Genomic DNA, 17,002 nt, shown 5'->3' on the forward strand with positions numbered 1-17,002 from the left:
ATCATTTTGCAAGGAAAAATATGTTGGGTGTTTGGCTTTGATCAGGAAACAATCAATGTGTGAAAGAAGCCATATGTGTTCTGTACATGAAACAAGTATTTGTTAAGGAACCTGAAGAAATTTTAAAGCATTCCTTGCCAGGAAAAAATGTAAGTTCCTTTGTATATATACCAGGCTGTATCTAAAATCTCATGCAAATGCCTTTTCAACAGAGACATACCTGAAATTAAACCAGGCAAGCTCAGCTGACCTTAGAACCTTAAAATTCAGATCATGTTCATCCTGGGACTGACAAAAGCTGAGAAGCTTAAGAATAGCAATCCAGACTTGATGGATCTGCTGCTTGGATATAGGTTACACTGAGTAAATGTTAGTCTTCTTTCTCAAAATACAGCTTTCCTCTTCAAGCAGTCTAGTGCGACATAGTAAGAAAAGTGGAGGGGGTTTTTCCTACCAGTCAAACCCAAAACTCACAGCAAAATTAGTGGTATAACAGAAAATAAGTAAGCGAGCTAATAAAACAATGTGCCTCAAAATTTTAAAATTAATTCATATAGATTTACCTAGCTTTTCTATAATCCTGTCATGGGAGGCAAAATTCATCCCAGCACCCAGGAACCTAATACCCTTGCTCAATAAAAATTCCTGTTGGTATTATTTATATGCCTTTGGATGACAATGAGGATTTTGAAAACCTAAATGCAAAAATTAGACCTTCAGGATCTCAAAGCATTTGAGCCAAATACCACTGTGCTCAGAGGTATTCTATGTTGACTTCAGGATTGAAAAAGATTATGAGAAAGGAAAATAGAACTTATTTCATGTATATTCTTGTTGACATTCCAGCTGTGTTTTTAAGCTGACATTTTCAAGGTGGACTAAACATACATTACTGATGATTTTTAAGTTTCTTATTGCAAGAATATAGAATAGCATAAGTTATTTGATTCTCAAAAAGTAATAAGCATTGAGACATTTGCACTTTGGTATAAACTCAGTACATTTAAAGTTTTGACTAAAACCTCTGATAACATGCAAACACATTTTACTGCTAGTGCTTCAGAGTTGTTTCTGGGACAACTCAGATCTCTCACTCAAAGGAAAAGTACACAGTCTACACAAATTCATAACAGCTTCTCTAAATGAACAGCACTATAGTTCTAATTTTAGCTATGAATATTATTGCTATGAACTCTAAGCACTCTACTTCTAATGAGATGCTATCATAACACATGCAATTACAAATATACCCTGTAACCTTTGTAACATAGTCTGTTTTCATCTCTGCATTTTTTTCCAGAGTCTATTTTAGACTGTGGGTGGTGCAGCATTACTTTTAATAAAACCTAGAAACATAAGAGCAAATTCATTCCTGAACATTCTTAAGATCACAGAGAAGAGCTATTTAAAACACATTTGATCCAGTATTTTTTAATCTTGACATTAAACATCTTGTGTCCTCCTGGACCAGAGGAATTTCAGGAACACTTTTTTAAACAACAATCATCTAATTTTAGTCTTTTGTATATTATCCATACTTAGTGTTTTAGCATTCACCTTAACACGCAGGAATTATTCTTTTGGGGTTTCCTCCCTCCTCTCCATTCTATTGATCATGGTGTATCACTAGAGTTTGAGTGTTCAAGCACAAGATTCATTTAAGCACCAAGAATTTGAAAATACTGTTTCATCTTTACTTTCACAATTTTCCTCCATTGTTAGGGATGAGAAAACTGGTTTACAGATTAAAAGCCTCCTGCAGAGCAGAGAGTAACTTTTGTACTGTTTTGTACTGCAGCAGTCTTTGAGCTGACAGCTCCTTCAGAGTCAGAATCTGTTCCTTACGCAAATTTTAAACCTGGATTAATACTCACAGTGGGTGCTACTTCCTTCCTTTATAAAGAAATAATAAAGGCTAATAATCTCCAACTGCTAGGCCTCTGATGCAAAAAATTAAACTGAAGCAAACTAGAAGTAAAGTTTTGCATTTAGTTGCTGTGACAGTACCCACTGTGACAGTGATGACATTCATAAAATAACTGTACTCCCTACCTTTTATATGCAGTACATACAACCTTGAGTAAAGATTCAGAGAACAAAGCTGCACACAGAGTAAGAATGATTGAAAACAAGGTAAAGCAAGATTCCTGAACAGCTTCCTCTCAAATTGTTGGAAAATGTCCATTTTCATGAGGAGAATGTGCACTTTCTTGGGTGCTTCTGCTAAAGAGACCCTCCAGCCACACTTTATGATATGCAAAAATACAAAGCCAAAAGAGAATGCTTACACTCTGAATTCTGTAATCCTGGAGAGACAGCAAAAGGGGTCGAATGTCACATACAGTTTAGCCCCAACCTGAGAGTCACCAAGTTTTACTGGCATTCCCAAAACCACCTGGAGACCTCAGTGGAACAGCACAGACTCTTTCATGCATGATTTGGAGCCAGTTCCATGCTGATGGAAGCCAATCTAGAGAGCAGTAATGGGAAAGAAACAAGAGAGGGATCAGTGTCTGTTCCAAACTAATTCAGGGTGGGAACATGCGGCATAGGGAAACTTCATTTAAGTGTCAAGCTTTACTTTTCCAAGAGAAGTTGCCAAGGTCCCTGACGTCATGAAGATGAAGTGAGTTTCGCTCCTAACATGGGCTTGCAATCTTCTGCATTGGAAGCAAATCAGCAATTGAGTTGTACAAGGACAAATTTTGACATTGCACTGTTTAATTTCTTTTTCTGACAAACAACTGGATTTGCTAAAAGCCAGTCATTTTCCAGAAGCATTTGTGTAATTTTTTGTTTCGAGGTCAGGTACTTTGTATCCGCATATGTATATGCAAATGTCAAAAATTCCTTTTTATTGGTGTGAAGACCTAAAATGCATTTGCAATCATGCATCACTGAGTTTAACTCCAGTGTTTGTGTATGCTGTTGCATGTCAAGTGCAATGTGTAACCTAGTTTTCCTTTGTCTTTAGGTGTAGGCTATGCAGTGATACTCATAGCTCTTTATGTGGGTTTCTACTACAACGTTATCATAGCTTGGTCTCTGTATTATCTATTTTCATCATTCACATTTGAGCTCCCTTGGACAAACTGCCACAACAGCTGGAACAGCCCAAACTGTACAGATCCAAAACTCTTCAATGCATCAGTGCTTGGCAATGGTACTAAATACTCCAAGTACAAGCTCACTCCTGCAGCTGAATTTTATGAGTAAGTGTTGACCTAACTTCGCTATTTATTCAAAATTTTGTGTTTAAGGGAGTTTCCTCTTGAAGGTAAAATAGCTTCTATCCAGCCTCTAGAACAAGCATCAGAAGACTAAGGTTAAATTGGAGCTGTAATGTTGGTCTGTATGCCTGGGTGACTGACTTTTGCCTCTGTGATCTTTGGTTTCTCCTGTGCTAATGCAGTGCTTGCTACTGAGCAAAATAGAATTGGACAAGACACAAATGTTCTCTATGTGCCACTTTTGCTTGCACCAGCTTTGCTAGGGCAAGGAAACACAGCAATATTCTGACAGAGGTGACTGCATGTCAAACTGAGATGAGTTTAAGACTTTAAAATAATCATTTGTTCACAAATTTAGACTGCTGCTCCACTCAAAATTTCAGAGCAACAGCAGACCTCTGTTTGTTCCAGTGCTTCAATAGTTCAATGAAGTGAGATAAAACACTGAGCAGGAGGAAAGAGCCAGATTACAGAATGACAGGGTTTTACCAATGCCTAAGCAAAAGAGTGTTCTGCAACACAGGCTGAGACAGACAAAGACAGGCTTAAATCAAACAGCTGGAATCAAACCCCAAAAGGTATATAAATTAACAACTGAACTATAAAACAAAGATACCTATCTCTGTATAAATATTTTCATTATGGACTTATAGGGGAAATGGGATTTGATTAGGAGAAATGGGATGAGCATCAAACTATTGAATCAGCTGTTTAATTAATCTGACTAATGAATCAATTAATATTTCTGTGTTTGGAGTAGAAAGATATCAGGGCACACACCTGCTAAGCAGTTAGTCCAACCTTGTAGAAACAAAGGGAAAACACTGTTACCATAAATAACCAGTAGGGATCTTGCGGTCTCTGTTTATAGCTCTTTAACATTTGTGGCTGCTGTTTCTCCTCTGAAGACAGCACAGTGAAAGATCAGTAGTGATACACAAACTGCTGGCAGGGGTTTGGGTAAACGAAACTCAGTGCTTTGAAAAAAGATGGGGGCTTGAGTTCAAAGGAGCTTACTGAAATGGCAGATAATGACAGCTGTGAAATCTACTGCCCTTACAATAGAAGGCCGAAGTCTTAGTAAAATTCAATCTCTACCTTCTTGCTTTGCCTTTTTATGATTTAAAATGGTTCTCAGCAACTTCTGCTATCACATCGTGCTTGGGTAATGATTTTGACTTTGTAGTGGGTGAAGCTGTAGTAGAATCAATTGATGACGTTTTGATTTAGTTCCACTGATATTATGGATTATAAAATATTATGGTCCTTTCCTCATCCTGAATGAGATTCAAGGTGCAGTGTTCAGAAGGTAAGAACAAAAAGGGAATTTGACATTTCATTATGCTTTAATCCCTGAATTTTGCAGCTGTAATTAGGTCACTAGTCCCTGTACTTATTAATGACTAGATTACATTGCAAAAATGAGAAGGGTAACCACTTAACTAAAACACTCTATAACATCTGTTTTCCCAGCTGTAAAAACAGGGAATCACAAGGGGCATTATATTCACTTATCCAGTATTTGGATGAGCTCATCGGGTCCAGCTGTACAGCTCAGGTGTCAACCCAAACTTGTACAAAGTCTCAGTGTATTCAGATCCAACCTATAAATGAAAACAGAAAACAGTTTCTTTCTTGTATCAAATAACCCAATTCATGCTTATGGTCTTTTTACAACAAGGAGAGTTGAATCTTTTGATTATAACGTTTCATATTTTGTGCCGGAGTCTCAAAAGGAAATTGGAAGTGATACAGCTTAAACTTGGTTCTCTAGGTTGTGTAGTTACATCAGAAAACTCACACACAAAGTTTTGGCCTCTGGTGGGCCGGCTGAGGGGGAAGCAGGGAGACCAGAAGCACCAAACATTTATTTTGCAGTTGCAGAGTGGCTGAAAAGAGGTACTTCCAAGACAGGACTCAAGCAGAGAGCTAGTATGATTATTCTGAAAAGACACAGACACTTCTTTTTGGGACATAATTCCTTCACACTAAGCTGGCCTGACCAAGCATTTAGAGTTGATTATTTCCTAAAGCTCTGTAGCTGCCAGAGCTGACTGCCTCTATCTCCACCAGCACAGGAATAAACTGTAGGAGGAAGTGGGAATGCTGTGATGTGACAGTTCATCAAATACTACAAGAAAGGTACCTCAAATTCAGCAGAAATATGCTGGTTGTCAGTACTTATATTGAGTGAGAAAAGGGAAAACTTGCAATCTAGGCCAAATCTATCAGCTATCCAGTATCTGGGAGGAAAAATAGAGAGAAACCTCTAAACCTCAGACTAGGAAGAAATCATTTCAAGTTGCAAATTCCATGCCAACGCAATGGCAGGAGAACCTTGAAGAATATATTTGGGTTTGTTTTCAAGCCTCAGGAGCTGGGCAGTACTTAAGGTTGAAGTGCTTCTACACTGAGGAGTGTAGAAGAGTTTTTTAATAAGTTTCATTTTACGAAGTCTGGTTTCAGTTGTAGAGGGCTAATTCAGGCCAAGGTGCCACTGATGTCATGGGACAGCTTCTTACTAGAGGAAAGAATGGGACCTCTGCAATACTTCATTAGAGATGCTTCAAATTAACTATAAAGAATTTGTACACTGTAAACTTGGCAAAGCATGCTAAAATCTAATATCAGCTGGTGCCATTCTGCTAAGTAATAGCCAGACATAAAAGAAATCCAGTTAGGAATAAAATGTCAACCCCACATTTCTTTAGGGACACGCATTATTTTAATTCCTTCCCTCTTCAGTGAGTTGGAATTAAGCACAGAAAATGAAAAGAACCTTCTATCCTTTCCACACATGTTAAAATAATTCTATATGAGCCTTTCTCTTTTTTGGAAGAACAGAAGTACATCACAAATAAAGTTCCCCATCTACTCCATATTGCTCCTATTTAAATACTTCATCAGAACAGAGGCATATTTTATATTTTTTCTCTCCACTCTTGTGTCTGGGAAAAGTCTGTTACCATCTTGCTTTCATTTATGCTGACAATTAAGAAATACCAGTTGGAGGAACAAAAGCACTAATCTTCTCACAAGGTACTGTGCCTGCAAAAAATCACAATCAGTTGTAGAAACAAGTCTTGGCAATTTTTTTTATTAAAAACAGTGAAAATATCAACAAACATTGGGCTACAGCTATTTCCCTCTGACAGTACTTTTTTCTCAGGGCTGTAAATCCATTCTTCCTGCATGAGAAATTTCACAGGGAAATTTTCATGCCAGATTCAGTAAAGGAAATTCACAGAATTCACAAGTCTGCCCAGCTGTGAACAATTACAAAAATCTACCTAAGATCAAGGAATAAACCCAAGATTCACTCACAGCAGTCTACATTTGTCATATTTATGAACATCATGTTTATAAAATTTATAAATGTGTGAACCAAGAACATCCTGTAAAAAAAACACCTCACCCTATACAACAAAGGTTACTTTTCTAGCATAGGTTTATGCTTTTGGGTACAAATCTTAACTGGAAATGCCACCCCAGGCAAAGGCTCCACATGGTTCAGTCTGACAGCAAATGGAGTGACCAATGCTCTGGACCCCAAAGATGCAGGAACCCATCCTCATTAAACAATTGGGAAGAACTTCTCCCAAAAGAGAATACACCACTTCAAAAGTCAGCACAAGCAATTCTGCCTATAATTCTGCCCACAATTCTGCCCACATTTATAATGTAAATGCTTATAAATTCTGCCTATAAATGCCTATAAAAACTTAATCAGTCTGCAAGAACTAATGAGAGTGGATAGCCCTATATTCTGCTAATCACACCGGGTCTTTCCATTCAGCTCTTCTGAAACAGTAAATTTTGGAGAGTCATGAATGTGCTGAAGTGGGGCACAGTAGCAAGGGAGGTCAGAATTGCTAAGTTAGTGGGAGAATAAAGTTTTCAGTGCATTGAGATAAACATTCTCTCTATTATCGTGACTCAAAAAGAAATTTCACCTCCAATGGGGCAACCCCAGATGTACAGAGACAGGGAATGAGATCCTGGAAAGCAGCACCATGGAAAGGGACCCGGAGGTCCTGGTCCATGGCAAGTTGGACATGAGTCAGCAGGGCCCTGGCAGCCAGGAGGGACATCAGGGGGCCAGCTGGGCACAGAAGGGGATTGTCCTGCTCTGCTCTGGGGTGGCCTCACCTCCAGTGCTGGGGGCAGTTTTGGGCACCACAATATAAAAAAGACATTAAGATGTTATAGAGCATCTAAAGGAAGGCTGTGAAGATGGTGAAGGGCTTGGAGGGGAAGCTGTGTAAGGAACAGCTGAGGTCACTTGGTCTGTTCAGCCTGGAGCAGGGGAGACTGAGGGGAGACCTCAGTGCAGTTACACTGAGGGCAAGAGGAGGGACAGGCACTGATCTCTCTTCGTGGTGACAGTGACAGGACCCAAGGGAGTGGCCTGAAGTTGTGTCAGGGGAGGTTTATGTCAGATATCAGGAAAAGGTTCTTCACCCAGAGGGTGATTGGCCACTGGAACAGGCTCCCCAAGGACCTGGTCACAGCTCCAAGCCTGACAGCATTCAAGAAGTGTTTGGATAATGCTCTCAGCATGGGAGATGTGGACATTTCTTAGAGATGTCCTATGCAGATGTAACAGTTGTAATCAATGATCCTTGAGGGTTCCTTCCAATTTAGTATATTCTGGGATTAAGTACAAATAATAATTTATGATAAGCCAGCCAGGGTGCCACTGGGAAATCATTGGATTCCCAAAATCTATCTTGCAGTCCATTACACAGCTCCATTCTCCAACACAAGAGGGAGCTGAAATATCTAGAGAAAAACCCAAGTGCTGCTGCATCCCCTGGCATCCCCCTGGATTGTGCCCAGCACTCCAGGGTGGGGGTGAGGCACACAGGGCACAAGCACTGCACCTCAGATGGCTCAGCTGCTCGCTGTGCTCTGGGCTGTAGGACAGCGCTGTCCCAGAGCCAGGATATCCTTCAGCACCGCAGCTCTGCCTACCCAGAGCTCTTTACAAAGCACCCAGAGACACCCAAGCAGCTCAGAGAGCAGCCCCAGGTAGGGCAGAGCTGGGCCTGAGCCAGGCTACCCCTGTGGCACTTCATGTGGAGCCACTCTGCTCTCTGCACTGCACCCCCAGCCCAGAGCTACAGCGAGACCCTGGTGAGGAGCCTGCATGGAGCCAGCTCAGCTCCACAGGTCTTGGACCACAAGCTCTGCCTCACACTGCTCTGTGGACACAAACTGTCACAAAACCACAGGTGAATGTAAGCTGAATATAAGTAGTGCTATTTGTGAAATAAAAATACCTGGAGCCTGGCAAACTGCAAAAAGGGCTCTATCCACATCAGGTAGCTAGCCTAACCTTCCACAGGTAAAGGAAAACCACATTTCATGCTCTGAAGGAAACTGGCAGCAATAATGACTGAACTGTGGTTGCCCAAATATATAACACAGAAGATGCGTGTAGAATAACCTTCTAACTGAGCACAATTATCATGCTCCAAATTGCCTTCTAAATTGAGTATGCAATTTAATTTCTATAGATTGCACATTGTATACACATACAGTTCTTTTAGCATCCTCAATCTACAACTTGCATTAAGTTTTAAATCATAAAAACATAGTCTAACTACTAGGATAGGGAATATAGCTTGGGACACCAGGACTGTGTCTATTTATACCTTGTCCATTTTGCTGATTCTTAGTTTTTGCAAACCATTTGGGTTTGATCTCATAAATACGACTACTAACTTTTAGAAGTACTTAGATGTTCCTAGAAGTACTTAATATGTTAACTAGAAAATACACTTGTTAGTTAACATACAAATTTACTGACAAGTGATGACATTTTTGAATTCTAAATCAATCTGATGCAACACACGTAAAATTTAGATAAATTACATTCTTCTATTGAGCGCATCAAATTTAGGCAAGTAACTTTTACCACTAATAAAAAGAGAAAGAATGAGCTTATAGAGTTGTGTCATAAACATATTTGGACCAAAAATGAAAATTATGATTAATTTTGTATTGAAAAAATGAGACTTACTCCAAGACCTTTAACTTGATCTGTTTATGCAAAATTTTCTAAACTTCTAAAAGACAATTACATAAATCTGTCCAGGGATGAATAATACATAAAGCTCCCTAGAAAGTACCAGTGTGACAAAACCATCCCAGAAAATTCTACACCTAAAACTCTTAAATCCTGTTTTCTGGCTATAGCTTAAATATGTTGGAGTGAAAATGATAGAGTAATTTTCAGATCACAACCCTTGGCATTTCTTTATTTCCTGGTTTGATTCCCTGTTTATGTACAGATATTCACCACTTCCATAACAAATATATTCTGAATTGCTCAGAGACAAAGACCACATTTATAATGATCCTTATTTTACAGATGGGAAAGCCAAGACACAGAACAATTAATTGGTTCCAACATTTCCTGTTATTAAAACTATAACTGGATCCTTCATTTACTGAGTCCTACTGAGAAGCTGTCCCACTACCGCTTCAATAATTTGGTTTTTTGTAGGGTTTATGTGTGAGTACCAAGCAGCTGAGCTGCCTGTTGGCTGTTCAGGGTCTGATGCCAAATTAAAGGAGACCCAAGTGCTGCACAAAGACTAAACAGAATTAGTGGTACCAACAGACAAATCGCTGTCTGCAGATTTCTTTGGAGGTATTTCTCTTTAGCTGAGTGCAATGTGAAAGTAAGGCAGGAACTGGTGCCAGAGTCCTTGGGTGACTAGGAAAATCTTCCCAGAAGTGAGCACAGGGAAGGAAAGAATGAGAAGAAATTTCCCTTGGGAGGAACCAGAATGTCTGAATGCAGCTCCAAATTGAGAGCCCTTCACATTCCTGCCCCTCCTGCAGGAATGGAGGAGGTGGCCAGACTCCTGGAACCTGGATGTACAATCTCAAAGTCATTGCGAATGTAATTTATCTCCCTTACATGGGATGCAGTCTTAGGCTAAACCAAGCTGCTTTGCACAAATCCCTGATTTCTAGTACATGTAGTTTAATTCTTGGTGCTGTTTTCATTAAATATTCCTAGAGCTCAGACTAGAATATCAGAAAGTTTGAACAATTTATTTGTTTCTCTTGCATTTTGTCCAGCCTAATAAAATAGATCCTTATTCTACTGTCAACTCCATCTGTTGTTCTCAGCCTTTCCCCCCATAACAGTCTCTTCTCATTTTTGCATGTATTTCTCATCTACTTTAATTATTTTCTCAATAAAAAGCTACAAGCAAAACACTAACTCTAGTTGTCTTACTATCAATGGTTTTTCCTTTCTTTTTGACTAATTTGAATTCTGAGGGTTTATTTTGTTAGCAGAATTGGACAAACATCTCTATTTATGAAGCAAGTATTGCTTTCAGAAACTTTTACTTAAGACATGCTTTGGACATAATTTGAAGGCGTTACCAGAAAACAGAGCTTCTCAAAGCACCGCCACTGACTGCCAGTGATGCCAGCAGGGTTTCTACTGCTGCCATTCCCATTCCTGCTGCCCACAGCTTGAGAGGTGCAAAAGCCTTTTCCCCCAGTGACTTCACTTTGTTTCTGTATATCTGGTGTGTAGGCGAGGAGTTCTGCACCTGCACGAGAGCCGTGGGATCCATGACCTTGGCTTGCCTCGCTGGCAACTTGCCCTCTGCCTCTTGGTGGTGGTAATCATTCTTTTCTTTAGTCTGTGGAAAGGCGTGAAGACTTCAGGAAAGGTAGAGCTAATATTGTCCTTCTGTCTTGACTACATTCTTTTTCTACTTTAAGAAGTCTCCTAATTTTAGAAAGTAAGAAAATAGGTCGCTGATTTGAGGCATCCTCAGGAACCAAACTATCACATTTCTTGTGTGATATTCCAACTGAAAAATTTATTAATGTATTCTTTTCAATTCAACATTGGTGGTTTCATCCAGAAAGTATTTTTAAATAAACTAAATTGTCTTAAATGTGCATCATCTTCTTAGCCAAATGTACTAATATTTCAATGATATAAGAGGTTTTGGTTTTATTATATGAAATGCCATGTCAAGAGAAATATCTGATGGAAGTCATGGTGAATCGCTCTTTGACATCCCTCACAAAATACCTCAAGAGAAATTCTAGAGTTGGATACCTCTGAGAGGTTTTTATACATTTTCATGAAAGTATCACTTAACATCAGGCAATGACTGCACTTTTTAGTAGACAACAGAGAGATGAGGAGGAATCAGCAGTCTAACATACACTTGACACTGTCTTCTGTTTGTCAAAACTCTCTCCTACTGGTATCTCTAAACTTATATATGAAAAGATATATGGCATACAACAGCATTTTCCCTCATGTCCTAAAAAGAGCTTCTCCATCCAACTGAATGGACTAAACCAAGAAAATGCCAGCTGTACTTATTACACATTCTTAAATCTTCTATAACAGCTGATTAACCTTTGGGATCTCTGTTGTCTGCAGGTTGTTTGGATAACAGCCACTTTGCCTTATGTTGTATTATTTGTCCTATTAATACATGGAATAACCCTGCCTGGTGCATACAATGGAATAAATGCATACCTGCATATAGATTTCAGAAGATTAAAAGAAGCCACAGTAAGTGTACTCTTCTGTTCTCATTCCCTAATTATTAAACCTATGGCCCACCTTATTGAAACTGAAGATATTACAACTAACCTGGAATTAAATAGCCATGCTTCTGCTTCTGCCTAAGCACTGGTCCCCTTCATATGACAGTTTAACTTTCCAATACTCTCCAAAACTATCTCACTCTAAACCCAAACAAATCGGATCACAAAACAGCTCTGTGAAAGCACTTACAGGTGTGGCAGACCCCTGAAAACGTTCATTCTTTGACTGTGCACCCAGTCAACTGCAATATCCTTTATACAGGAAATTGGAGTCATGCAAAAATTTAGTTCTCAAAAGGCTAAGAATTCCCTCAAGAAGGAAATTTTGCTTTCTCAACCGCTAGCTTAAATACTAACCTAGAAAACAAAAATACTGACCTATGCAAACCTTGCTAAACATACAAGACCAGGACTAACTCACCTAATCAAATCATGGTCCTTCACACAAATAAGATTTTGAAAAGTACAATGTTCTTATTTTACTATTGAAAGTAACATACATTTCATTCTATCACTGAATATATACAAACCAACCCAGTTTGTGGAGTAACTTGGAACTAAGACTTATTTGTAAAGCAAAATCTACACATACAGTCACTAATACATGAAATTGGCAGCATTTTATATCTATAGACATCAAAGACAGCAGAGATATTTACTCCCTTCTACTATCCTAAAAATGGCATAAAACATTTATAAGACACTAGTGTCTCTATGGATGGGTCACAAGGCCATTCAAATGCTTATAAATCTGAAAAGAAACAACATCATTTTACTAGAAGGAAATGCATCATCTTGAAAAACTGCAGGTTTCAGAAATGTCTGCAGTCTGTCCATAGTTGCACAGTACCTTTCCTGTGAATCCTATCTTGACTTTTCCAGAATTATTAAAAAAGTCTTCAAGATTTATAATACAGATATATTTTTAATATTCCTAGCAAAAAAAGACATTCCTGGCTTTTTAATGCAAAATTTGAAAGCAGGCATTTCTTCAAAAATAGACCCAGACCCCATGTCTATTTTGGAATAATCCAATCAAACTTCAAATATGGGATTTTCATCCACCTTTGTCACAAGGCAGTACCTACCCCAGGAATTCACATTTATGCATACACATAAATACAAAGACGTCAAGATGTGCAAAGCAGGTGCTCATATTTTTCTTATCTATTTTAACTGCTGTTTGGAAATAAACACCACAATTTCAGCAAGCTGCCTATGGAACTGTACTATCTGTACCAGGCCTCTATAACCATATCTGCCTTCTTCTTCTGAAAGGACATTCTGTGTGCTGCTCTTTCTTGGCTTAATATTTCTGTAGCTGCTATTTAGATGACCCTCAAGTTATTTGTTTCTACAACTACATTTTTCAGACAACAACAAAAAGTTACATTAGAATTATAAAAGACCAAAGATCACTTATTCTGAGAAGTGCCACTAACTGCTTTGTCATGCCAGCCCTTCCCCCTTGGACAGTGGGATCCCTGCTGCTGCAGTAACCTTGTGTGTTTAATCTTTGTCCTCAGGCTCCAAAGAATAGAATCCCACTTCATTTCTATGTCAGTGTATGTCAATGCATCCCTGGATGTGATATATGATTTTTTAAATTTCTTCCAAATGAAGACTCTGACAAAGAAACATCCTAAGTCACAAACAGTGATGCCCCACAGAGGGCTCTGCCAAGGCTCTTCTAAGAGCCCTTAGTGCACCCTGGCCACTGTCAAGGTGTGTCCCATTTTGTGGAGCCAAAACTGCACTGCACAGAAGTTATAACAGCATAAACACCGAAGAAGGCTGGAAAGACTGGTGACTGCCTATTGTAAATTGTTCCTATTTATTTTTAATACAAATAAAACCAATATTCTATCATAAAATATATTCAATCACACATCAATCAAAAGCTGTGAAAATCAGAAACGTGAACTGCAAAATGAGCCATGCTGTCTTACATCCTGCTTGGTCAGAACAAAGAGAATGTTTTACATTTAATCTTAATTGTGAAGGAATTTCTGGTTTCTGCTCTTCTTTCCCTTCACTTTGATCTTCTCAATTTGTTTCCTAATCAGCTGCTGTGAGCCAAGACTCTTACTCAACAGATACTTCAGCATGTGCTTAAATCCTTTGGGAGGCAGCAGGTGCTGATCTCTTACTTGAGCCAACAGGACTTAAGCATGTGCTTAAGGGTGCTTGAATAGTGGGCAAGGGTGAGTACAACTGCACTGGCAAGATACAAAAGAGACACAGAACCACTAAAAACAAGTGTCTTATGGTGGCAGTATGCAGATCTGGTTAGAGTTTAATAAAACAGGTATTGAAAATTGTTGGAACTCAAAATGTCCCTCAGACATTTTTAGAGGTTCCAGGCCTTGGTCAGAAGCATTTTAGACCCTGGCAAGCAGCTGAAAACAGCTGTGATTTTGAGTTTGAACCATGGAATGAATTACCAACTTTGAAGGTGGAACAAGCAGTCACAGAGGGTTAGATGGTATAGTAAAAGTAGTCACAAATTAGAGGGTAAAATTTTTTAGTATTGTACAGGGGGGTTTTAACACCTGTACAGGGGGTTTTACTTTGTACAGGTGGGTCAGGAGTTTTAAGATGGAGGAAAGTGGGCCTGATCCTGTTCTTCCTCCTTCTTCTTCCTTGCCTCCATGTTCTTGGTGATGTTGGCATTTTTCTATTGGTTTAGGCTGGGGACACACTGTTCAACATAGATGATAGATATTGGCACATTATTGTAAATATAGTACACGTAATTTCTGGTATATAATGTTTGTACCATCCCACTGAGGGGCAGAGCCCCACACGCTGCCCTGCAGGACAGAGCTGCAGCAGGGCAGCAGAACATGTTAGAGATAAGCAAAAATAAACAACCTTGAAAACAGCACAGACGAACTATGGCTTCTTCTTTGGCAACGGGGCAGAAAGACACAGACTTTCTACAATCTCGGAATCACCAATACCCACAGATTCCGACAGAAAATGCCCAGGAATTTTGTTGACAACTAAAGTTATCTGAATTTTTCAAAAAACAAAAACAAACATAGGAGACTGCACCCCTGCTTCTGCATTCCTAGCCACATAAATGTTATTCATAGAGTACAACTCAATATGATTTCAACCTTTGTGTGAAAATAGAATATTAACATATTACTGGTATATAAAAAGAATAAGTATGGAATTAAGGTTACAGGATTATTTTGTAATTCATTGAAAGAAATCCATAAAACCCTGCATTAACTACAATTTGAGAAAATCATATCGTCCTATCCACTGGCTAGCAATAAACACTCCACAGACTGCTTTTCATATTATCTTTCAAGTAATCAACTCTCCATAGTTCATAAAATTAAGTTTTTTTACAAACCCAGAGTACCATAAGTGGTTTGCAGTGTCCAGCAGGCAGCAGTTGAAAGCATCCGTCATCTATGTTGAGAGAAAAAAAGAGATCACCAGCCTAAGTGCTTTCATATATCATGTCAGCATGGGAGAAGGCACTCTCTTCCTTTCCACTAGGCCAAATATAAAGTGTAGCACTAAACTACCAATGCAGAGAGACCTCATAAGCTGCTTAGACCTATCAGAAAGTTGCTGCTGAATAGATATATTAGATCTGATTTTGTAGAGATGAATGATGAAATCCAGTGCTTTTCATAGTTTTTTCAGAGTTCTTGGCAGATTTAATCAAACATTGCAGATCTCATTTTGAGAAATGTTAAGTATTATTCACACCACTGACTTCACTACTTCTGTTGAAGATGCTCATTTAAAAGTCTGTGTAACAACAGAAGAGGGTTAACCAAGGCTATTTTCAGGTTTCTGGTTCAGAGAACCAGGACTGTGGCATTGTTCCTGTCTGGATGAATGGCTATTGGTAGGAGGGACACTTTAGGAAATATTGTACTTTTACAGTGTTTCCCTGGTGGACAATCCTTAAAATTATCAATCTGCATCTAAACTGAAATTTAATGACTATCACAGAAATAACTCTTTCTCCAACTAAGTGAGAAAGCTGAGATAAATCTTGCATGGCTCTGTTCACAGCACATCAGTCATGCTTCAGCTCCTGAACCAGGAAAGCATCATATAGAGTGTGCTAACAGTCACACAAAGGAAGCTCTAGTATGGGAAAGAAAATGTCCTATAACTCTTGACCCATTAACTATTTTTAGATTTCTGGTTGTACATTCCAAACTAACTTGGAACAAGAGCTGTTGGAAGCGTATTTCTGTCACCCGGGAGAAAATCCCCTGTGATCATTTCAGTGCTGGGTAAAGCCTCAGAAATGCCTGCCCCACTGCACAGCCCCCAGGGCAGCAGTGTGTGTGTGCTCCGAGGGCTTTTCCCCTGCTCCTGCTCCCCCGCCACCACCGTTCCAGAGGCCATTCTCCATGTGACACTTACCTCCCCTTGGCATGAATGCCCATTTCTTTCCAAAAGCCCTGGTCTTGCTTTTCTCCTGCTGTATCCTTGTGGACTGAACTGGCACTGTTGGTGTCATTCTGCAGGTATGGATTGATGCAGCTACTCAGATATTTTACTCCTTAGGAGCTGGGTTTGGTGTTTTAATTGCATTTGCCAGTTACAATAAGTTTGACAACAACTGCTACAGGTAAGAGCCTATTCTTCCATTACTGCCACAAGATTATTTTATTTTGCTCTGGCTGCTACTGAAAGAACTTTTAAGTGATCATTTTATCTTCAGTCATATATTAATGATGGCGAGTTTTGTGTAGACATAGTAACCAACCCAAATCTTGAAATACTGTCTTTCTTACTGAAATTTTAGTAACAGGAACCTGCCAAGATATCTGCTGCTCTCCAAAGCAGAACGGGATTAGGTTTGGACTTTAGACAGCTGTGTAAACTATGTTGGTGTTTGCCTTTCAAAAGTACCATTAAGCACAAGAGTGAACACAGGATAAAATCTTATTGGTGCAGGAACAAAAAGCAGAAAGATTCCAGCTTCCAGAAGTGTTTCTGTGCTTTGGGATTATATTTCTGATATTTTACTGCACTCCAGTTTAGGAATGCACTTTAAATCAAGTCAGTTTGTAAGTGTTTTGCTGAATCATCACCATGGAAATTCAAACAGAATCACTCTGCACCATGTGAGAAATTACAACATTTAAATGTTTTTTTAACATTAAATTTTGGAATGAAAACAA

General features: G+C 39.0%; 1 protein-coding gene across 1 annotated transcript in view; it reads left to right on the forward strand.

Annotated features, from left to right (window-relative positions):
- The window catches only part of SLC6A2 (solute carrier family 6 member 2), a 61,716-nt gene that overhangs the window by 22,317 nt on the left and 22,397 nt on the right, over nt 1-17,002 (forward strand). The window contains exons 3-6 of the mRNA XM_030282284.4: nt 2,975-3,212; nt 10,795-10,933; nt 11,665-11,799; nt 16,343-16,446. Of these exons, the coding sequence (XP_030138144.4) occupies nt 2,975-3,212; nt 10,795-10,933; nt 11,665-11,799; nt 16,343-16,446 (616 nt within the window). The remainder of the gene's footprint in view (nt 1-2,974; nt 3,213-10,794; nt 10,934-11,664; nt 11,800-16,342; nt 16,447-17,002) is intronic.

The sequence above is a fragment of the Taeniopygia guttata genome, chromosome 11, assembly GCF_048771995.1.
Source record: "Taeniopygia guttata chromosome 11, bTaeGut7.mat, whole genome shotgun sequence".
In the NCBI taxonomy this organism is placed as follows: domain Eukaryota; kingdom Metazoa; phylum Chordata; class Aves; order Passeriformes; family Estrildidae; genus Taeniopygia; species Taeniopygia guttata.